This window comes from Leopardus geoffroyi, chromosome D2 (genome assembly GCF_018350155.1).
Source record: "Leopardus geoffroyi isolate Oge1 chromosome D2, O.geoffroyi_Oge1_pat1.0, whole genome shotgun sequence".
Classification (NCBI taxonomy): Eukaryota; Metazoa; Chordata; class Mammalia; order Carnivora; family Felidae; genus Leopardus; species Leopardus geoffroyi.
Window position 1 is genome coordinate 14,487,923 of NC_059334.1, and position 23,846 is coordinate 14,511,768.

The 23,846-nt window shown below is 48.8% G+C and overlaps 1 protein-coding gene across 3 annotated transcripts in view; it reads right to left on the reverse strand.

Moving 5' to 3' along the window:
- SLC35F3 (solute carrier family 35 member F3) overlaps positions 1-23,846 on the reverse strand; it is a 402,008-nt gene that overhangs the window by 115,233 nt on the left and 262,929 nt on the right. Inside the window, exon 1 of one of the 3 annotated variants that reach the window (XM_045437336.1) lies at positions 4,252-4,613. The exons of the other annotated variants lie outside the window; for them this stretch is intronic. Within the exon in view, the coding sequence (XP_045293292.1) occupies positions 4,252-4,327 (76 nt within the window). The 5' untranslated portion in view covers positions 4,328-4,613. Of the gene's footprint in view, positions 1-4,251; positions 4,614-23,846 lie in introns of those variants that run through there. 3 annotated transcript variants of the gene reach the window in all.

Consider the following 23,846-nt stretch of genomic DNA (forward strand, 5'->3'; position numbering starts at 1 on the left):
AGACTCCCGTAAGACGGGACCAACAGGGCTGGGGCTCCACCTACGTGATAATGGGGCACCCCAGGATGACAGTCCTACCCCATTAATAGAAACCCAGTAGCCACACCTACACTGGGGGTGGCTGAGACAGGCTGACAGCCCCAGAGCAGAGATACTAAGCATATCAATGACAGTGGGTCTGTGAGTCCCAGGGACGGTCCAGACCTCTACGCCATATTGCAGCAGGAGCTCCAGTGAGCAAACATCTACCCAGCCCTTACAGAGTGCCATGAGCAGATGCAATTCCCACTGCCAATCAAATGAAATGCAGTCGTACAGAGGTTCTGCAACACCCTGGAGCCAGTGAAGATCCGGACACGCAGCCTGACATGCTTACTTTCAAACTGCATGACCTTGCAGGAGCAGTTTCTCTGAACCTCGGTTTCCTTGTCTATCAGTTGGGGTAACAATGCTCATCCTTCCTTTGGGAGAAAGAGCAGGAAGGCAGCCATCTCCCCAAACAAAGTGTCTGCAACACGGCAGTCACATTCGCAAAAACAACCATTCTCAGTGTTAAAGAGGGACGTCTCGTCCCTCTTCGCTTTCACGTAAGAGAACGGATTCCCACTGAGCTTGAGTCATTTGGCGAAGTTACTCAGGTCAGCATGAGAGGTGGGCACTAAACCCGGCCCACCTAATGCTAAAGCCCTCCCTCTTTCCAGAATACTACACACCGCCAGCCTCTTGGGGAAACCTACTGTCTCTCTCAACTACCGATTCCTACTGAATGTAATTCTGAGTGTGATTTAGCTGGTTGTGAATGTAGACGGTCCCAGGAAACGCTGCTCTACTAGAGAGGTACCACTGATCGATGCTCAGTGTCTGCATCCGATGGGAAAGGGAGGAAAAGGATCGGAGAACGAGATATGCTGTCAGACGGGACAGATGCCATCCACCTGGCTGGAAACCACTTTTCGAGCCTCAACCCCTCTCTGGGGCCCAGCTGCTCTCCCTTCTTATGCTTCCTGGCCAAGCCTGTGCACACACCAGTCCTTCTGCCTGAAACAGCTCACCCTCCCTTCTGTGCCTGACAAGTTTTCTCACTTCGGTTACAACACCTCTACCTCAGAAGGCTTCCTCCTCAGACAGGCCTCCTCTTGTTCAGGAAGGTCTTCTCAAGGAGGTCTCCTCCTCGCGAGGGCCTCCTTAGATTCCTCAATTATCAGCGTCCCCGTGACACTTTGTCCTTAGCTGTGTACCAGAACTTTCTCCCTTACACTAGATAATGTATCTATCTGCATGTCTCTTTGGCACTAGACTGGAAACTTCCCTGAGGAAACGAAGCTAGTGTTGTTGTTTATTTTTGTGTTTCCAGGGCCTCGCTAAGTGGGCAACGGATGTGGAGTCGGGTGGGATGAGGTCTCTGGCGAGTAAATGAAGTCCGCTTGTCCATTTTTCTGTGTTTCAGTTCGGCCCAGCATTGCATTTTCTATTTTGGTTTTATATGTGCCGCATGCCGGTGCCTTCTTGCCTCCCCATAGAAGACACACTCCACAACCCAATAAATATTCCTTGCTGGCTGCATTCTGTCACTATAGCCCGTCTGCCAGCCACACAGAAACAGCCACAGGATGGGGACCACCCTGCCCTGTGCATCCAAGGCAAAACAAAATGATTCAGCACTTCCAAAGCGAGCACAGAAGATGTAAATGGTTTCAAAAAATAGACCAAGAGCCAAACTGAACAAAAACACCAAGCACAAAAAAAAAAAAAAAAAAAAAAAAGGCAGAGAGAAAGTGCTACACGTATTCCCGGGCGTACCAATGGCAGGTTTTATCCGGCCCTGGCCTGCAGACTTCTGCTGACATACACGTAGGTATCCTATGCAAAAAGGGAACGGGGGGCTTTCTAGCATCACCGGAACTCTGTGGATGCTTCTAGATACCGTCCTCATTCCCTTACTCTTTGAGAGCAAGAAGGTTTGCTGAAGGCACGAGACAGTCTGTGACTGGAGGAGTGCCAGACGTTTATTAAGGAGCTACTGTGTGCCAGGTATGTGCTAGGTATTATCACCCATCCTACCTCACTGCCTTCCCAAAAGTCAGCTGAGGTGGGTTTATGACTTCTGTTTTACCAGGGCTCAAAACAAGGAAATGAGGCTCAGCGCTCACGATGTACGCAAGTCGGGCGGGGGGCAGAGAAGGAGAAGGGCACAGTCTTCATCCCCGATCTCTCCGATCCTCAGTGAAATACACTTTCCGCTACAGACGCGTATGGGCAAATGTTGGTTAAAAAACCGAGTCCATGGCTTGCTAAGGCTGTCAGTGTGGACGGGAGGCTCAGAGTTCACCTGACAGTTACACCTAAGGCAACGGAGGAGGGTGTCCCCATTTTTATTCCCTGAAGGTGAACCTGGGGCTGGCATGTCCCTCCCTGCCTCCTACAGCACCTCTGGGGTCACGGCACCCAGCCTGGGTGACCTCTCCATCCATATTCAGCCTGACTCCGCGGGCAGTTCAGACCTGTCCTGCACGATGGGCTGGGGATTGCCAGGGGCAGGGGTGGGGGTGGGGGTGGGGGGGAGACACTCTGTTGTTGGAAAGCAGCACCAGCCTGCTGTACTTAAAAGGTGGAGGTGGGCGACTTCCCACAAGGACCCCAGGAGTGGGCAGACATTTCCAGCTTCCCTATGGGACATACACATCCTCCAATCCTTCCCCTCCCCCATCTTGCACGCACGCCTGGGCAGTGTCCCTGAAAAGGCCTGGAAATGCAGAACCCCTTAGGAAAGTCGGCACATGCACTAAACTTAGGTGTAGATGACAGATACCATGTCTCTCCTAAGATCGGGATGGGGAAGGGGAAGAGACAGCTACACGGAGGGGGAAAAAAAAGAATCAGCCTCCTTTAGACAGAAAATGATGCAAATGGTAAGGAGTTGCAGGTTCGTGAAGAATCGTGTCCTGAAAAGCACAGGTTTGGGATCAGAGGGCCCAGGAGTCCATTCCTGTCTCACCACCCATTAGTTATGGGTCTTGGACAAGTCAATCCGCCTTGCAGGGTCTCACAGTCCTTAGCTGTTCGATGGGGGGTAACGGTACCAGGATGGCTCCTGGTCGACCCCAGTGGACAGGGTGGGCTGCGTGTGGAGTACACAACCGCCCCAAGTTTCCATCTCATTCTTACTGGTTCTCACTGTGACAAACAAGGACTCATGAGGGGTACAGGTCCTTGGAGGCCATCATACAGAGGTCTGGGCTCCAGGCTGCAGTCCCAGGGACAAGGTAGAAGCTGGGCTCTCTCCTACACACTGGTTGCACCGGGCTCTGTTAGCTCAGGAGACACGAAGGCCTGGAACCGAGGGGTCCGCCTTCCTGTCCCCACTGGCCAGGGGCTCCCTCCCAGCCCTCGCCTGGCCAACTTGGCCAGCTCTAGGAAGACTCAGTCATTCCACCTCCTGTTAGAGCAGTTCAGGACGGAGCCTGGTCTCTCTCTGCATCCCCCTTCCCTGCCCCCCATCAGAAAGGGAGGTCCCCTTTACTCCAGCAGGATAACAGCTGTGTCTGAGTAAGTGTCTGTGTCTTTCCCCTGAGTTGGGGAAAGGACCTGTTTACAGGCTGCTGGTGGCTTCTCTCTCACCTGCTTGCCCTCCTGTTCCCAGGTAGCTGGGCACTCACACTGCTGGGGGGCTGGCAGGCTTCAGGGGCAGGAAGGCTGATTTGGGCTGCGGCAGATACATATCTCCTTCCTCCACCAGCAGAGCAATACCTCTGGTCTTCCTAGGGGTGGGGGTGGGGGTGACGCTCCAAACCCAGGGTATTCAAGTGTGTGTGTGTGTGTGTGTGTGTGTGTGTGTGTGTGTGCACGCGCCTGTGTGTGCAGTGTGGTGGTGGGGGTTGGTGTGAGGGAGAGCACTGGTTAGTGTCTGGGAGACCCCTTCCTCCTCGGCCCCAGCTGGCAGGTGCCTCAGGACAGGACAGGCAGGAGCTCAGGCCACCGCTGCCCGCTGCTGTTGCCAGATGTACTGGGGGCCACGCAGGGAGGAGCCAGCCCTGTGTTCTGGCAGCAGGGGGACAGCCCCGCAGACCCCGCAGCAGCTCAGCCCGGCGCGCCCGGGAGCCACCTCTCCAGCTGCCACCCCCGCCCCCCGCAGGCATCAGGCATCGGGGCGCTGCACTGCGGGCGACGCTTCCTGGGGAGCGCGGCAGCACCCACGGCCAGGCAGCCCCAGCAGGGTGCCCCCCCACCCCCCGCCAGCCCCGGGGCCATTACCTTCCACTTTGGTGAGGGTAAGGACCGGACTGTTGCAGGCGCTGAGCGGGGCCACCCGGGCCGAGTGCTTCTTCATGATGAGCCGTCCGCCTGCAGGAGCGCCTCCGCCGATCGCCTACATCCTGGGGCCGGCCGGGGCGCGCCTCTCGGGTCCGGTCCCGGTGGCCTCCGCCGCGGAGGAGCGCGAGCGGCTGGCCGCTCAGGCCCTGCCCCCGGGGCTGCCGGCCGGGCTCCTGTCGCCGCGCGGCTCACTGCGGCGGCCGCCCCTCCGAGCACATCTTCCCTGGCCGCGCAGCCACTCCACACACGCGCCCACAGCCTCCTGCCTGGAGGTTGCTGCAAACTCCAACGTCACGTACAAGTGCGCTCCCCACGCCCACCCCACGGGCTCACCTGCTCCGCCCCCCGCCCTGGGACGCCCGGCCCCCCCGCAGCAGCAGCAGCAGCCCGGGCCCTCCCTCCCAGCCCTGTCCCGGCTGTGGCCTCCTGCGGGGCTGGCCATCAGCTCCCAGGTCTGCCCTTTGCCACCACCCGCTCGCGGGAGGGGACACCCGAGAACTTAGCCTCGAGTTTAAAATGCGAGGCGTTTGACTTTGAATTGAGAGCTGACTTCCCTGCACAGAGTCCTGAGCTGTGGTTTACAGGAAGAAGTCAGGAAAGAAGCCAAGCTTCCCCAACGGCTTGTGTGAACTTCTTTGAAAGAGTCTAGGGGCACATTATCTTGTCTGGCCTCGGGGGACGATTTGGGGGGGGGGGCAGAAGATGCAAAGTCCATAGAGCAAAGCAGCAACAAGAGGAAGGCTTGAGATTTCCGCTCCTGCCCCACCGGCCGGGTCCAGCGAGTCCCAACTCCCAGGGAAGTGGAGAAACTTCATCTCTGCCCAGCTCCCGGGTTCATGCTGCTGCCGCCGGTCTGGCATTTGCCTCTGCACACACTGGTCTCACTGCTCCCACGCAGACCCAGCTGTAAGCTACTGGCCAATGACGCGTGATAAAAAGCAATGACATCCCTACTGCATCATTGGCTGTGGTGATCCTTAAGTGACCACCGAGTCCCCAGGACGTTTATGCAATGATAATGCAGCATTCGAGGAGCCCTGCCATCACCCTGCAGGTAGGATGCACAGGGCTTGCACAGCCCAAGAACTCCACGAGGCCTAATGGGCATCTCACTCGCACATGCCCAGGGCACCCGTCGGGAGTCCCAGCCTCCTCTGGGAAACGGAAGATTTGGTGGTCATTCAAGGTGGGTTTTGTTATTGTTAAGTCCTTCCCCAGAGTTTGAGAGCCTCCCAACTCTGCTTGGTTTCCTGTCTCAAAGCTGATATTCTACTATACGATGTAACTCGTGTCCCCCATAAGGCTAACTCAGTGGAGTGGGAAGAGGCAGAGAGCAACCCTAGCCTGCTTCCTAACAGGCGTTTCTGGTGCCATCCACGTGCAAACCCTCGGGTCCCTGGCAGAAGTGGTTCTTACAAGTGGTCTTGTAGGGATCTTGTTATTCCTTGCCCTCTTGAACAGTCCCGATGGACAGAATGGCCCCTGGCTCTGCGAAAGGCCATGGTTTCTCAAGGTTGCTTCATCACTATAGCCAAGTAAAGGATTACAGGGTCTCTGCAGAGCCCTCTAGTGGTAGCCTCGACATTATATGCCTCTTCCATGAACTTGGCTCAAGACCCCTAGAGATGACAGTCTAAGTCAATAAGCTATTCGTTCCGTTCTTTGTAAAAATTAAGCATAAATAGGCCCAAAGCAAAAGAATTTCATCTTATATAAAGAGGGCCTTTTAAATACGCAATATAATATTCTTATGTGTTGTTTCACTAAGTTCATCAATCAACATTATATACAGTAACTAAAATATCACATGACTACTTATTTTTTGCGTACTTACTATGTATCAAATACCGTGTTAGTTTGCTTTGCAGAAATAATTTCATTATTTACTTACAAGAGCTCTGTGAGATTGCTGTTACCTTGTTTTATAGATGGGGAAACTGAGGCAAAGAGAGATTTTTATATAAAATGTCCCAGGTCATAGAGTGTGCAAACTGGCCAAGCAGTTATTTATATTCCAGTCTGAACAAATTACTATTGTACTCAGAAAAGCCTGCCATGCTATTCACTTGTTAGAGATGTAAAATGTAAAAACTCCACTTAACTATTCTAATTCAGGTAGGAGATACTAATCAGGCAATCCATAATTCATTTCCTTGCACTTGAATATGGTTTCAATAGATTTCATCATGCTTTTGCACCTCCTGGAGTCTGGGTCTCCCCAGAACTTCAATTTTTAGCTTTACTTGCTGCGGAAGCAAATACCCCTGAGACTTAAAATTAGCCCGTCCACCACACTCATTCTACTGGGCAGCTCACAATGAAAGTGCCCAATAAACAGTTGTCTGTTTCTTTATGCATCTTCCTATTTACTGCAGCGTCTTATACAAGTTAAACAGATGATCAAGTATTGTTTTTTTTTTTTTTTCTGTGTATTTATTTTGGACAGAGCGAGTCTGGGAGAGGCAGAGAGAAAGGGAGAACAGAGGATCCGAAGGCGGGCTCTGTGCTGACAGCAGCGAGCCCAATGCGGGGCTCAAACTCACAAACCGTGAGATCACGACCTGAGCCGAAGTTGGACGCTCTACTGACTGAGACACTCAGGAACCCAGATCATTAAGTGTTGTTAAATACTCCTGTCAACTTCACTCATTAAGTAGTTATACCTAAACCTTCTTTTCCCCCCTCCAGGATTCTCCAGGACCTTCTGATACCTGAGAGGTCATCACCTCCTCATGTCTATCAACTTCTGCTTATCAAAAAGGTGGTACCAAATCTCATCTCAGCTTCCTCCCCTTATTTTTAAGAACCGAATGCTGTTTCTCATTTTCTATACTCTATTAGCTCATACCTTTGTTTCAACAAAAAAATCTTAATGCCCACCAAATATTTCCTCTACTCCTTTTTAAAAAAGGAGTTCCTGTGGCTTGACCATGTGGAGCTGACACTCCTGAGTGCACACTTTTCTGGGGCGAGTGAGTGTGGTGAGGCTGCATATTTACAAACTTACATACATAAAATTATTCTAGAATATTAACTGTGTGCTGGTATATGAGCACACTGGTATTTTGAGAATTCCAACAATTTAAAACCCTATGCTAGGGTGAGGCTACTAGGACCTAACTCAGGGATACCTAGAAAATCACACAAGCTCCCCACTTAAAAACCCAATTCTCAAATCACATAAAAAAGGATGCTAATAATTCTTTCAATAAAGACAGACATGATCCCCGAAGTATCAATGGAAACAAATCCTGTATATATAATATCTAGGCAAGAGGTTACCTCATTTAACCCTGCTCTGTGGAGGATGCTTGTGTGAGCTAATAACTGAACGATGTCACTGGGTACCTACCAGTCTTAAATTTAATATTATAGGAATTTATCTGAAAGAGGGACTGGGGGTTGGCTTTTTCCAGGTCATATTCATAAACGTCATCTTCTAAAAATGGTCAATGGTTTGCTCACCAAACCCAGCATTTCCCTCAGCTTTACATGACATGCCGACCTCTGCGACAGAAGAATGTTCTTTGTCACTAACCCCACGCTCTGGTTTTCTCTTTTCATTGCTGAGGTTGGGGAGATGGGATATTTAATGGCCATCTGTGGCATTCTGGTACAGCAGGCTCATAAGAGTCAGTGGGCTTTGCGTTCTTAGTACAATGGTCCAAACAATGGAGTAAGTTCACTGAACAGATACAGAGAGTAACAAGTCTATGACGCAGAACTTACGTAACGTGGGTATGAGTTTTATACTCCCTGGCCTGCCTTCAACAGCCTCCCAGCCTAACCCCTACTTCCCACTTGCGAACCAGAGTAAGGAAGTGAAAGGAGGAGTCTCAGGTAAGAAAGAAGACAAATCAGCCAGTTTCTTGTACACCCAAGAGGCTATATTTAAATTGCAACCCTATGTGGGGTCCTGGCCATGGCCCTTTAGGAAGAGAAGGGCAGGCAACCTTGGGATGAATCATCAAGGAAGTGCGTAGCTCTAAGGACCCGGTTGATTCCTCAAGTTCTGGAGGCTTACTACTTTTCTTTCTGGTACTGGACTCCCAGGTCTAGCTCTATATTCAGTCTCCGGCCTCCCTAAATAACTCGTGTTGCCCAAACAGTCTGGTCTGGTCTTCCTGGACTGACTCCTGCATCTGCCGTTCATGGTGGTCACTGGCCATTTCAATCTTCTGTACTGGAATGTATTTTCAGACTCATCACACTATTCCAAACAGGCACGTGATCCCCTTGGTGGGGTAAGTAATACTTGTGACTCTCTTGAGCCCAAGAGACATGGAAAATGCCCTGAATAACAGCCAGCAACAGCTCAAGATTGAGCACCAGCTCTGGCAAGAACAGTGGCCAACCTCGAGGGGCCACTCAGCCTATTCTGGCCTCAGCTTTCTAACGTGGGCACACAATAGTTAGCCCCCATTGGTAGTTTCCAGACTGTTTTTCCTGGTCTCTCTGCAGACTGACTCTACTTTTCTATGTCCATGTTAGATTCAGTTTATAAAACAGTTGTCACTGTAAAAAGAAGGTTTTGAAAGCGATGAACTGAACAATTTCCAAGGTGCCATTGGCTTTAAAATTTGGGGTGTATGAAATTATCTTCCAAGATAAGATGTCACTTCCTCCAAAGGTCTTAAAAGAATATTATCTTTCATGAATACTTCAGTTAGTAGACTCTCCCTTTAAATGGTTTCTCACTTTTTTGACAGAAAGAAATCTACATTTCTTAAAAATTCATAGAATTTTACACTGAAAGGATGAATTTTACTGTTTGTAAACCATATGCCAATTTAAAACTTGGTAAAAATATGCTTGGCATGTACAAACACATATATAACTGAGCTGAATATTTAATAAAATACTACCCTTACCATGTATGAACACTTCTATTCTATTCTATTCTATTCTATTCTATTCTATTCTTTCTATTCTATTTCTATTTCTAATTCTATTCTATTCTATTCTATTCTATTCTATTCTATTCTATTCTATTCTTCTGTTCTGTTCCATATATTTTGCTCTGTTCTTTTATTGCAAAAAAAAAAAAAATGCTGACTGTGGAGTGCTTGGGTGGCTCAGTCGGTTAAGCGTCTGACTTCAGCTCACGTCATGATCTCATGGTTTGTGGGTTCAAGCCCTGTGTCAGGCTCTGTGCTGATAGCTCAGAGCCTGGAGTCTGCTTCGGATTCTGTGTCTCCTCTCTCTCTGTCCCTCCCCCACTCTCTCTCTCTCTCTCTCTCTCTCTCAAAAACAAACATTAAAAAAATTTTTTAAATGCTGATTGTGATCAAGTAAGTTGATTATAGTATGATCTGCTCTTGGGTCATAATGCATATGGTTTGAAAAATACTATTAAAATTACATTCTTTTTAAGCAGAGAGCTTTACTTAATCTCCTCAAAATAAATAATAAAAAATATAAAATCCAGCAAAGGTTTTCAATAGTCAGAAAACAGACCGCTTCAATTAATTTGCTCTGAAATATTAACACTGCTTCAGAAGCCTTTGTAGTATTAAACAGTCAGAATAACAAATTATTTTTGTGGTTACCCATGTTTAAAAATAATCACTTCAAGTAGCTCCAAGAACCAGAAATGGAGTTTTACCCAAATAAATCAGTCTGCAGCATTAGAAGCTTTCAAAGTGGAGCACGCATTGGTATCCAACAGGCGAGAAGGTCTAATGATCGAAAGAAATTAACTCCATGCGTTGGGCCACTCATTCCCCTGATCTGGCAGGAATAACTGATAACCTTTTTCAATAACTCCAAGTGCAAGTTCAGGGAATCAAGAACCATTAGACAGATCTCTGGGTGGCTTTTCTCATCCTCACATGCCCCTTCTCTGGCACTGTGCATCAACAGCATAAACTCAGAACTCATTAGGGCCCCACTAGGATTTTTCCTCTTTTTCTAGAAAGTAATGTCAAGGTTGCTTTTGCAGACACATCCCCTCGCGGCATCTCCATGATTGCTCCACGGTGACTGGACAACAGCTAGCTTTGTGGCCATTCTGAGCCCAGGGTCAGGATCATGATGAACAAAAAGAGAGGCACAGAGATGGGAATGGGGTGTCTGGTCACTTCCTTTGTGGATCCTGGTCAGGAGCCTGAGTCCAGTGGAAGACACCATGGGGTGGCCCTCTGCAAGACCAGGCCATGGCATGGTGGCATCATGGGAGCTGAGAAGGGGCAGCTTCCCTGGAAGAGCAGAAAGGCCAGAAGGGACACCTGGGGTGGGCTTGGGTGGGCTGGAGGGGGGGAGGCTCCCTTTCCTGGGACCTTCAGAGACCTACCTTGGTGCCAACACAGACCATAAGTATAGAACGAGTACACAATGTCTGGTCCCCAGAAGATACTCAAGAAGTGATCATTCTCTTCCACTTTGGGAAATGAACATGCCAGCTTTCATACATTCCTTCCGACACTGGAAAGGGGGCACTGCTTAACAATGGTTTCACCTGGTCATGTCGTTTAATCGCTCTACGCTCAACACATCATCCTTAAGATGGAGATAATAATCGTAGGTACCTTACACTGCTGCTGTGAAGCTTAGAAAAAGGGATACATGTGAAGTTCACGTAAGAGAACCTGGTAAAGAGCAGCACTCAGAACGCATCAGTCATTATCTTCAGTCTCTCCCACCAGGTTCTTTCCTGGGGAGGGGCCATCTCTGGTTTGTACCAAGCACCATATATGGCTTACGTAATAGGTGCTCAAAACAGGAAGTTCTGAAGGAAGGGGAGGGAGGAAGGAAGCAAACAAGAGCATATTCACGGGACCCAGAATTCTGGAGTTTTCTAGAACTGTCGGCTTCAGCCACCTCCCAGACTATCCCTTTGTGCCTGCATGGAAACAGCGGTGCCAAGAAAACCACGCTTGGCCAGCTCCCTCCTGCTCAGGGCTCTCTGCCCCCCACTGGCTTCATCTCAGAGGAAGTGCCTGGAGACCAGGGCACTGGACTCAAGGTGAGGAGAGAGAGATCTGATGCCATTTAGTTCAGAAATAGCTGCTTGCTGTGTTCCGGATGATTCATCGACCACAGCTGGACTCCTGTCTGATTCCCCTGCTCTTCCTCTGTGGAGCAGGAACTAGAATACTGACCTACATCGGATCCTCGTCAAGGCCAGAGGCGCACTCCCTTGGCTGGTGTTCGTTTCCAAGGGTGAATCAAGGGGATTGGCCATCAGACTGACTTGAAAATGAGAAAGATGTATTGGTTCGGGAAGGCGCCTGCTCTACTCTTTAGTTCCTGAGCCCAGGACAGGCCAGGATCAGCAGGCAGGGGTCATGTTCACCAAGGACAGAAGAGGCTCCAAGTTGGGCAGATAGAGTTTCAGAAGTCCTGGGATCGGGGCCTCCTCTGGAGTCCCTTAGCTCTTTGCACTTCTTTGAAGGCAGTGATAACCTCTGCCTTGCCCTAGAGTTTTCTGTATAGCTGCCTCAGCTTCCTACTGGCTGTAAGCACTGGGAGTGAGGGACCCTGCCCAGGAACAGGGCCTCAATGAGCACCAGTGAATGAATGAATGAATGAATGAATGAATGAATGAATGAAAGAAAGCAAAATCATTAGGGCAGGAAGAAGCAGGAATTTACCAATGGCTTAGATAGACAAGGAGCTGAATCCAGAGAAACAGATTCAGCAGGTCTGCGGGGGCAGGTACCGGCAGGATCAGCTTCCTGAACTAGCCCTAGAAACAGCCCCTTCACGGATCAGGGAAGTCCTGCCCATTTGCCAAAGGAGCTCCAGGCAGGACCAACCCCCTTTGTGTGGGCAACCTCTGGGTACCCCATTCTTCAAACAGACCCTGATTCCCAAGGCTTCCTTCCTCTCTTGAGAGCCTGGCTATCGTCCTTCATTCCCCAGTTAGGATGGGTCTGGGAAACAGCTGGGCCCTCCTGATGCCTGGCCTAGCTCTGCCCCTCCGTATAATCTCAAATTACCAGAAGCTTCCAAGGTACAGGGGTTTTATAGAGTGTCATCTGGATGCCTGAAAATTACTGAACACACGGTCTACTTCCCGCATTTTCCCAGTCCCAGGGGCTTCTCTACGCCTCCCCATCCACATGGCACCCTCGCCTTCTCCTTCCTCTACCCAGCATGCCTCATACACACTAGGATCCAGGCCCACTGTCCTCCTGGCCAAGCAGAACCTCCTGGGAAGTGTCTTCTGCTGACCTGACCTGAAAGGGGTATGCCAGTAACAAAAAGCCTTCTCCCCTGCTAGACTTGTTTCCCTGAAGTCTTGGTTCAGGCTCATTTTGCCCCTAAGGGGGCGTTTGCGCATTGGTGTACTTTGCTCCCCTACCCCAAAGAACAGACCAACCAACAACCTGCTTACAGCAATGGGTTTGGCTCCTGGCCAAACGGCTGGCATTAGAAGCCCCCAGGTGCTGGCCCTGGCTTCTGCCACCTCAGGCTGGATTCAGAGAAAGATGGGACCCTGGTGGAGGCCAGCAAGGCCAGGATCTTGGAGGGGGTGGGGTCAGAGTGTGACTACAGCAGGCCTGGTGCCAGCTGTCCCCTAGACTTACTCTCAGCGATCACTTCACTGGAAAGCTTCAATTAAACACTTGTCCCCTGTTCCCAGGGGTGTGTGCTTCCTGCTCAGTGACAATGAAGCTGAGCTCTGACCGATGACGTTCCATGCGTGACACAAAGAGCCCCCAGATCGCGGCTGACCAAATCCGCTGTAACTCTCTGTGAACTCACTGGGTGAAAGGAAAGAAACATTCTGGCACGTCAGGGGCTACCAAATGACTCCCCTGGCCAAAAACTATAAAATTCCCCCAAGAAATCGCTGAGTCTTCCCCACAGTAAGCCTTGAGGATGGTCCTTTTCTCCTCCCTTGTTTTGCACAAGACCTTAGTTGCCCTACGCTGGGCATGTGTGGGCACAGGGGTGGGGGGGTGCGGTATATGCATCTAAACCTGCAACGAATTGTATCCTTCAGCAGAAGTAGGGGCAGACCACAGGGAGAGATGTTCTACCATTTTATCAGATTATGAGAGATACCCCTCACTTTTTTCCCCCCAAAGCAAACAAAAATCCAGCAAAGGCTGTTTTTTTTGCTTTAGGGCTGAAAGAGAAGGTCCCACAGATTTCGGACAAAAGCAAGAAGGAGCCAGAAGTCTGGAGATACACCCTGTTCCTGACTGAGGCAGTAAGTCCGGCCTTTTCCCCAAATGACCAGCTAGTGTCAGCAAGGAGACAAGTCTCAAGAATTATCTAGAACTCTTGGTTGGTTTTGGAGGATTAAACGTATGCATGATTTGTTCCCCAAAGTTACCTCCCTGGTGTCAGAATATTTCTGTCTCGTGGATTCCATAACTACCTCCCAACCCTAGCTCCTTGGCCCTTTGACAAAGATGGGCTTGTTGGTGCCCCAGGGGAGTGTCTGAGGCTGTGTGACACCGAGCGACCAGCCTAGGGCACTTGTTGGTGAGACAACCAGGCTTGTCTGGGTTTTCCCTAGAACATCAACACCACAATCATTTTCCAGCTTGATGGGAACCTTTTGAAATTATCTAGTCAAAATCTGTTCTTGGAATTTTTTCGTCAACCCTCATTTTGATTTTAAGATGATGATCTCTGCAAATTTCACATAAATGCCCATTCTGAAAGCTGGTGACGTGTATCAAAATTCCTAAAAAATACAAATGTTTACGGCCTCTTACCCAGTATTTTCATTTTAAGGAATTTACCCAAGAAATAATCTGATGTGAACATAGACATATGGACAAAGATGGCCATCAAGTGTTTTGTTTTTTTTTTTAAGTTTATTTGTTTGAGAGAGACAGAGACAGCATGAATGGGGGAGGGGTAGAGAGAGAAGGAGAGAGAGAATCCCAAGCAGGCTCTGCGCTGTCAGTGCAGAGCCCGATGTGGGGCTTGAACCCACGAAGCGTTGAGATCATGACCTGAGCTGAAACCAAGAGTTGGACGCTCAACCGAGTCACCAGGCGACGCTCCATCTAAGTTTTAATAGGAGTAAGTAAAAAAATAGAAACAACCTAAAGGTTCATTAACAGGGAAATGGGAAATAAAGTTTGATGTATTTAGACAAAAGGGTATATCGCAGCTGATAAAACAAGTCATTCAATAATGCAGGGGAAATGCTAAGGAGAAAACACAAGGTGTGCATTTATGTTCAATGTGATTTTTACATACGTTACGTGTTTGTTTTATAGGTAGGCCATATCATTATATATATACGTACATATATATACACACACATATGTATATAAATAACATGTATTTGAAAAAAATTAAATAGGCTACCATTTTTTTTGTTTTTTGTTTTTCCTAACTACCACAAAAATAGTGATTCATTTACTTTCTCCTTGAGAATTCTCTAAAAGAGAAGTTTATCTACTTTTAGAAGTTCAGTTCCATAGTAGACGGGGTTGAGACCAATACTGACGCCTGAGAATAGTTTAAAGGGTGTGTCTCTTGTAAACAGAAAACAGATACAAATGCTAACAAAATGGGAAAAGCCTTAGGGTACAAGAGTATATAAAATAATGCTGCAACTGTTTTTTCTTTGAAAATGATTAGACAGTTTCTGGGGCAACTGGGGGGCTCGGATGGGTCAAGCGACCGACTTTTGATCTCAGCTCAGGTCTCGATGTCAGGGCTGTGAGTTCAAGGCTCACACTGGGCTCTACACGGGGCGTGGAGCCTACGTAGAAAATATGTAGACACTTTTCGATTCTTCTTATATAAAACTCTGTCAGATCCCTGCTTTCACAGCCATTGTTGCTCGGCCGGTACAGAAGCATCCATTCCAACATCAAAAGGAACATGTAGTTCTGTTTTCCGTGTTTTCAATGTTTTGTTTCTCACATCCTTTTTATATCCGTGCCGCGCAAATTTCCAGAAGATGTGAGTAATGAGACAAAGGGAAGGGAGCGTGAGTAGCAGTGTTGGCTTCTTCCTGCATGACTGAAGGGAGGCACAGCCACAGCTTTGAGTTGGTAGAGTCCTCAGCTTCTCGCCTACCTGGGGGGGGGGTGGGGGGAGGCGCCCTGTCGGCTTGGTGAAGGGCCAGGTGGCTCCCCTTCTGACTGCTCCCTCAGGATGCTTCTGTCTTTGGTCCAACCTCAGGGGACTCTTGTCTAATCTTTTCCCCTCATCTCTTCACTTCTGCTCATCATACACGGTTTTAGATCTCGCCCTTGAGTGTACGTCAGTGACAAGGTTACTGTGTCGGTATCCGTCTTAGACGGGAGGACTGTCATCTCCTTGCATCCCGGTCGGCTCTGTGGTGCCCCCGGGCACCTCACGGTGGTAGGTATTTGAAACCCAGAGGGCTCCAGTGCATGAGGGAGGCCTGCACTCCGACATGACGGTGGGAACAAGAGAGAGGGGTCCCATGATGCACAGCTTCCATGCCTTCTAGCACATCAATCACAGCTACCAGCTTCAGGGCAGGACACTGTTAGAAATGATTAGGCATAGTTTTTACCCCTGGGTTTTTGTGCACCCATTCCACATGTTATATCAATAAAGTATAATATAATACTTCTTGGCAGGGATTTATTGGGTCCGATATGTTCTCCCCACTTCCTGAAAACTCAAACGAACAAAATGTGACATGACTCAACCCCGCCCCCATCTCTCAGCTTTCTTCTCTTGCCTGAACCTTGGCCCCTCCTTATACCTTACTCCCCACTCGAAGCCTACCCTTTCTGCAAAACTACAAAAATAAAAACGGAAGACAAAAACACATACCATCGAATTCATTCAAGTCTCGGACTCCCTGCTCACCGCGGAGGGGGCCAATCGTGGGGGCGGCTCTGTGTGGAGCCTAGCTTATGGGCAATACTCACAAGACAAGCCCATCGATCTTTGTTTTAACCTTGACTGCTTGTTTAAAGTGAACCAGCATCAGATGCTCTATTGATAGCAGAATTCTAATTTGGGATCAGTAACAACCTAAAATATCTGAGACATGAAGGATAACTGTAGCTTGAAAATCTGTTTCCAGCAGTGATATCTGCAGAATTTAAGGCGCCCTTCATCCATGGCCCCTGGAGCATTATTTGATTCGTTAATGGCATGGAGGAAATAAACCACAAACGGTCCTCGGAACTAACTGAAGAGGAACAAATATGTACACTTAGGGTGTCAGCGTAAACTAGAATTAAAAAAAGAAAAATCACTTTCACTGCAAAATGTTTGACTACAGTCCTGTCCAGAAATGATATAGGTAAGCATAATGGTCTTCAACTAGATATATGACTTTGCAGGAAACTTGTGTATGCATTTGAATGGTAGTAATCAAGTCACGCTGGGATTCAGAGTCCACGGGCCCAGCTGATTCACAGCCAGAGGGTCTCTTCTGCATTTGGGTGAGTGCTCCCTGCTTGCCAGTAGACTTTGGGCATGGCTTCTAGGTGACATTCTGGGCCCATGCGAAGGAGGGCCTGGACACCGCTTAAGAGTACGGACTCTGCGGGGGCGCCTGGGTGGCGCAGTCGGTTAAGCGTCCGACTTCAGCCAGGTCACGATCTCGCGGTCCGTGAGTTCGAGCCCCGCGTCAGGCTCTGGGCTGATGGCTCAGAGCCTGGAGCCTGTTTCCGATTCTGTGTCTCCCTCTCTCTCTGCCCCTCCCCCGTTCATGCTCTGTCTCTCTCTGTCTCAAAAATAAATAAACGTTGAAAAAAAAAATTAAAAAAAAAAAAAAAGAGTACGGACTCTGCAGAGTGGAAAGAGTTCTGGAAATCACCTCGTGCATCACCCTTAGTTTGGGCCAGGGAAGAATAAAACTAAGACGACGATGAGAAACAAAAGACTATGGCTATGCTGGGAACCAAAGAGAAGCAACCAAAATATACCTCCAGAAATGCACAAGGACCAAATGACAAGGTCTGCCTTGCAGCCGTGGCTGCTACGAAGCCGAGAGTAGTTTCGATCGATGGGACCCGCCTGCATTTCAGAGACTCGTCAGGAGGTTAAATAAAGAGGCCACTCCTTCTTGGACTTTAATTTTAAACTTTGGACAAGATTCAGGACAATTACAGTGCCTTTAAAGTGATTCCTTGTTTTTTATGAAAGGAAGCTGTCCTCGAGGAAAACAAACAAACAAAAAACTCCTCGATCTTTTTTTTTCAACGTTTATTTATTTTTTGGGACAGAGAGAGACAGAGCATGAATGGGAGAGGGGCAGAGAGAGAGGGAGACACAGAATCGGAAACAGGCTCCAGGCTCCGAGCCATCAGCCCAGAGCCTGACGCGGGGCTCGAACTCACGGACCGCGAGATTGTGACCTGGCTGAAGTCGGACGCTTAACCGACTGCGCCACCCAGGCGCCCCAAAACTCCTCGATCTTAAGACATGAAAGACGATGTGAGTGCTTCCTAACTCCGAGTGGAGTCTTGCAGGAGACGGAAGGTGAATTAGGGCATCTAGCAAGGCTGTGCGACAGTCCTGTCACCAAGGCTGTAGGCACGGGCAAAAAGAGCATACTCGTCTGTTTCTCACCACAAAGCGGTGAAAGTGGAAACACAAGAAACAGAATGGGAGAAAACATTTGTAGATCATATAAGTGATTACGGATTTCTACGTAAAATATAGGAAGAACTCTAACAACTCAGTAATAAAAAGGACAAGGCCCCGGTTAAAAGCCAGGCGAAGGTGATTTTAAAACGGGCCAAAGGCCACACGGACACCTCACTGGAGAAGATACGTAGACGGCAAAGACACATACGAAAAGATGCTCCTCATCTATATCACCAGGGAAATGGGAATGAAAACAACAGTGAGATACCACGGCACCCTGCCCCCCTCAAAATGGCCAAGTCCGAACACAGATATCAGCAGATGCTGGTGAAGATACAGGGCAAGAGGACCTGTCATTCATTGCTGGTGGGAATGCAAAATGGTACAACCACTTTGGGAGGCATTTGGGCAGTTTCTTTACCAAATGAAATACACTCTTGCCATGTGATCCAGCAGTCATGCTCTTTGGCACTTGCCCCAAGGAACTGAAAAGTTATGTCCATACAAACACCCGCACGTGGATGTTTACGGCAGCTTTCTTCACGACTGCCCAAACTTAGAACCATCAAAATGTCCGTCAGGAGGTGAACAGATAAATAATTTGTGGTGCATCCATATTATGGAGTATTTTTTAGTGCTAAAAAAAAAAGCTGTCAAGCCATGAAAGGCATTGAGGAACCTTAAATGCATGTTATTAAGTGCACGAAGCTGGTCTAAAAAGGCCACATGACATACAAATACAGGACATTCTGGAAAAGGAGACTATGGAGACTGTAAAAGGATCAGTGGTTACCAGGGGTGGGGGGAAAGGGAGGGGAGGTGAGTGAGCAGGGCACAGAGCATCTTTAGGGCAGCAAAAACACTCTGTATAGTAAATATAATGATGGGTGGATGTCATTACACATTTGTTCAAGCCACAGAATGTACAGAACCAAGCGTGGACCCCAAGGCAAACTACGGACTTTGGGTGATTATGTTGTGTCAATGTAGGTTCATCCTTGGTAAAAAGTATACCATTCTGGAGAGTAATGTCGACGATGGTGGAGGCTATGTATGTTTGGGGCCAGGGAGTGTATAGGAAATCTCTGTACCTTCCTCCCAGTTTTGTTGTACACCCAAACTGTTCTAAAATAATCAAGTCTTCAGGAAAATGAGCAAAGGGCGTGAATAGACATTCCTCCAAAGAAGATACACAAACCATGAGATTTATGATAAGCACATGAGAAGATACACAACATCAAAAGACACCAGACAAATCAAAAGCACCGTGAGATGCTACTTACACCCACTAGGATGGCCAGAAGCAAAATGTCAGACAATAACAAGCGTTGGGGAGGATGTGGAGAAACTGAGAAGAAAAACTCGTAACTTCTGGTGGAATTGTAAAATGTCTGGTCACTCTGGCAAGTGGTCTGGCAGTTCCTCAAAAGGTTAACTATAGACTTGCCATATGAGCAATTCTACGTCTAGGTTTATACCCAAGAGAAATAAAAACACACATCCCTATGAACACCTGTATATGAATGTTCACAGTGGCATTATTCACAATAGCCCCAAATGGAAGTATCCCAAATGTCCGTTGACTTGATAAATGAATACAGACAACACGGTATATCCACCAAAGAGAGTATTATTCAGCCATAAAATGTTGATGAGCCCTGAAAACAGTATGCCAAGTGGAAGAAGCCAGACACAAAAGGATACATCTTGTGTGATCCCGTTTCCATGAAATGTCCAGAAAGGGCAAATCCACAGATACAGAAAGGAGACTGGCGGTTGGCAGACGAATAGGGGAAGGGAGAATTGAGGGGGGACTGCTAATGTATATGGAGTTTCTTTTTGGGGTGATAAGCATGTTCTAAAATTAATCGTGGCGATGGTTGCACAGCCCCGTGAATATCCTAAAAAACACAGAGTTGAACTCTTTACACAGGTGAACTGTGTGGTCCGTTAACTCCATTTCAATGAAGCTGTGATTTAAAAAAAAACTCTATGCTCCTTCAAACCTTCTGAACTATAGTCCCATATATCTGTTGGTATCTATTATTAAATAGTGAGGGTTTTCCCAAAAATATTAGTAGCTGTTATGTTTGGTGGCACTGCAGATGACTTTTAAAATTATTTCTCTTGTTCTTTTTTTTGGGGGGGGGACTGATTTTTCTTAAGCAAATACATGCTAAAAATGTTACAAAAGGAAACTGGCCAGGTTTTACAAATGCCTGCATACAGCCTTTCAGACCAAATGCTCAACACACCTGCTTGATACGATGGATGCCTTTGGCCTTTGACATTCTTGCAGTATTTGTTCTCAGAGCCCATTACATCACTACAGACAATGATTATGCTCTCTGCCTAAACATTTCAGCTCCTGCCTCTGAAACAGGCATTGCTCTACCCTCCTTGCGTGGTGGTGGGGAGGATTAAGAGGGACCCTGCATTAATCAGGACTCCACAGCACAGCAGCAACCCGGCTAGGGGGCCAAATGCTCGGCTCGCCTGTTGTCTGGGTGAGGCCGCCGGATGCTGGCCTGGCGGCTGATGCTGTCCGTTCCGCCCCTCGGCCAAGTACAAGGTGCCTACGTCACTGGGTATCGAGGGTATTTCCACACGGCCGAGATGTAAGAGTTAAGGGCTGCTACAGATTTCCAGTAAGTGTTCTCCTAGCCGACCCTCATCCAAGACTTTATACACTTTTCCCTTCTGTCTGTATATTTTCCCTAAGTGCCAAAACGAGGAAGATGCTGAAAAAAAAAAAAATAATAGGGACCCACTCTCCCTTTTCCTACGGTGCATGATTCTCTACAGCAGAATCACTGTTTTTGGTTTTTTCTTGGAATTAGAACATCACCCCTTCACGAAGATACCTAGAACTTGGAAGTTGAACTCAGTAGGACTCGTGCCTTCTACCAACTTCTCTGTCACCCAGGAGGAGGCTTCCCAAGGGAACTAGTTTATCAGAGCCACGAAGGATGAGGTTTGAGCAACCAAGCATACAAGGAAATGTCTTTTTTTTTTTTTTTTTAGATTTTTTTTTAACGTTTTTATTTATTTTTGAGACAGAGAGAGACAGAGCATGAACGGGGGAGGGTCAGAGAGAGAGGGAGACACAGAATCGGAAGCAGGCTCCAGGCTCTGAGCCATCAGCCCAGAGCCCGACGCGGGGCTCGAACTCACGGACCGCGAGATCGTGACCTGGCTGAAGTCGGACGCTTAACCGACTGCGCCACGCAGGCGCCCCCAAGGAAATGTCTTAAAGAGAGTCTTGTAGGTACCTCTTTCTCAAAATCCTTGAAGGCCACATATAGAACAATCTAGATGACTTACTATATGTCCTGAGAAGTGCTAAACCAGCTCTGAAAATAACAGTCCTGAGTTGTGGCATTTTTTTCAATGGCTTTGGTGTAAATACTGATGATTTCAAGTCATCAATGTGCTGTCACTGAACTTGAAATTGGGAGGACATATGGAACTGGAAGGAGATGGTAGGAGCCCCATGCCATGCCGTATCATACCACGAGCTGGGTGTATTTAATGACACACCGATGACAATAAAATTCTAGACCACCCAGTTTAGCAACTGTAACACCCCAGTCCGAGCGCGTATCACTCAGGGGATTGGTGAATTGACTAAAACAGACTTCTTTAATCCTAACAGGCTCCTGTGGCCCTCAGACTCTGACACATGACCCATCTGTTACCCATCAGGTGTTAAGCACCCTGGGCCTGGCAGTGTGCAGTGGGGCAGATTGGTCATCTGGTCTAGTGTAGCTTAAACATTCTTCCTCCTAATGCGGCTTTTCATTAAATGCTGCTCATTCTCTCAAATGCTCTCGTCTCTCTGTGTCTATTTTAATTGAACTCCAATTCATTTTCCAGCGTGTGCCAGCCACAACCATTGCTAGAGTTTCTTAACCGGCCACTTGGGCATCAAGTCCTACCCTCTCTCTTCTGTACTCGCTGCCATCAGAGGAGTCTCCCTCCCTCCCTCCCTCCCTCCCTCCTTCCCTTCCCTCCCTTTCTTTCTTCTCTTTCTTTTTAAAGTTATTTATTTTGAGAGAGACAGAGAGAGTGGGTGGGGCAGAGAGAAGGGGGGAGAGAATCCCAAGCCGGCTCCGCACTGTCAGCACAGAGCCCAACGCGGGGCTCGAACCCACGCAGTGTGAGATCGTGACCTGAGCCAAAATCAAGAGTTGGACGCCTAACCGACTGAGCCACGCAGGCACCCCGAGAGAGGAGTCTTTCTGAAGTGTCAGCCCTCCAGGCCCAGCTGACCCCAGTCCCTGCCCATCACCCACCCGCCTCCTCCCTGCAGACATGCTCATCTTCCTTTGGCACCTTCATCTCTGCTGGGACATACTTCCTTCCCGACCTATCTGTTCCTTTCTACTCCTACTCCTTTGATCCTCAGCGTCACTTCTCCCTCACCCCCGGGGTAGGTCAGTGTCCTGGTGGTCACTCATGAGTGGTCAGCTTCGGCTCTTTCTGTAGCATTTGCTCTTTCCCTAGATGGGCAGCTGTGTACATACGTGCTTAGTCTTGGGTCTTTCTACTCTGAGTCAGCTCCAGGAGGACAGGAGTCTGGTCCACAGCCCGATCCCTAGTGCTTGCAGGATGCAGGGCACAGAGGGGGATGTTCAAACATTGGCACCAGAACAGATGGAAGGCATTCAGAAAGGGCCAGTGGATTTCTGATGTCACCAAGGCAGCGACACAGGTTGGTCCTGACTTCACTCCCTCTCACCAGAAGAACAACTTACAATTATTCAAGAATAAGACACCACTGAGAGAATCTTAGACACGGAAGTGAGGCTGAAGAATGCCCCCCTACACCCCAGGGACTAAAGCAGACTGTGTTAGAAGGGCAGGAGAAGTGACCACACATTGACCACGTTGCCTCTCCCCCAGGCCAGCGCAACACCATGCAGACAGGTCTCCCCTGAGCCTCTGGTTCCTCCACTGGGAACCCAGTGGGAAAAATCAACCCCCATCGGCACTGTGGGTCACTTCTCAGAAGCTGCTACTCTGATCTCATACCATGGGGACTGCAGGTCAATCTGTGGGGCCCAATCACTGGGAACCTGACTGTGATGGAGGAGGGGGGAGGGGCTTGCTGCAACCAGCACACAGATCTTGGCAGATTAAGTTCAGACCAAGCAGTAATCCCAAGCAGTGGCTTTGTTCCTCTGCAGAATCAGGTGGGAGATGCGCTCTGACCAGGGAATTTCGCACTATACAAATCTGCCTGATCCGGATCCGCGAGTGAGTTTTGCCAGCCCTAGAGCTCAGTTTGCCCACGCCCAGGCAAAGTGGCTGAGTCTCAGCCCCACCTGCCGTGGAGAGTGCCTTCCAGGCCCCATCCGACCAGAGGGCTGGTGACAACTTCTGGAAGCTGTGTGGCTCAGAGCACTCCAGCCAAGAGGCGGCCAGGCAGGACTGACCGCCCCCCACGCAAAGCCGGTACTTAGCATGGAATGTTCCTGGGCTATGTACGGGCAGGGGGATTATTCACAGCCAAAGCTGAGGGCAGCGCCTGGCCCCTCCCAACTGGAAAGGCTGTTTGGGAAATTAAGAGGAGCCTGGAGTGTCCCCTCCTCTTCCCACCCAGAGAAGGAGGCTGAGACAGAGCCCCACCCACCGTGAAGATTGTTTACAGGCCCCATCTGACCAGAAGGGCTGGAGACAATTCCTAGAAGCTGTCTGGCCCACCGTCCCTCAAGCTGAGAGGCAGGTGGGGAGAGCTGACAGTTTGCAGAACAAAACCAGTGGCTTGTTTGGCCAGAGAACTTGGGGCTTGCGTCAGCTTGAGTTAAGACAACAAAGAGCTTTACCAGCTTCATAGCTGTGTCTCCTGCAGTGTGTGGGCAGGGAATCTAATTCATAGCCCTGCTCATTGCTGAATGCAGCCTTCAGCATATCTGACCAGGGAACCTAATCAGAGCATATGGGAAGCTGGGAAGCCCATTCAATAGCCCTACACACAGTGGCCCTTGAACAGAGAGCCCAGCCTGTGGTTTCCCCCATGTGCAGAGTGACCC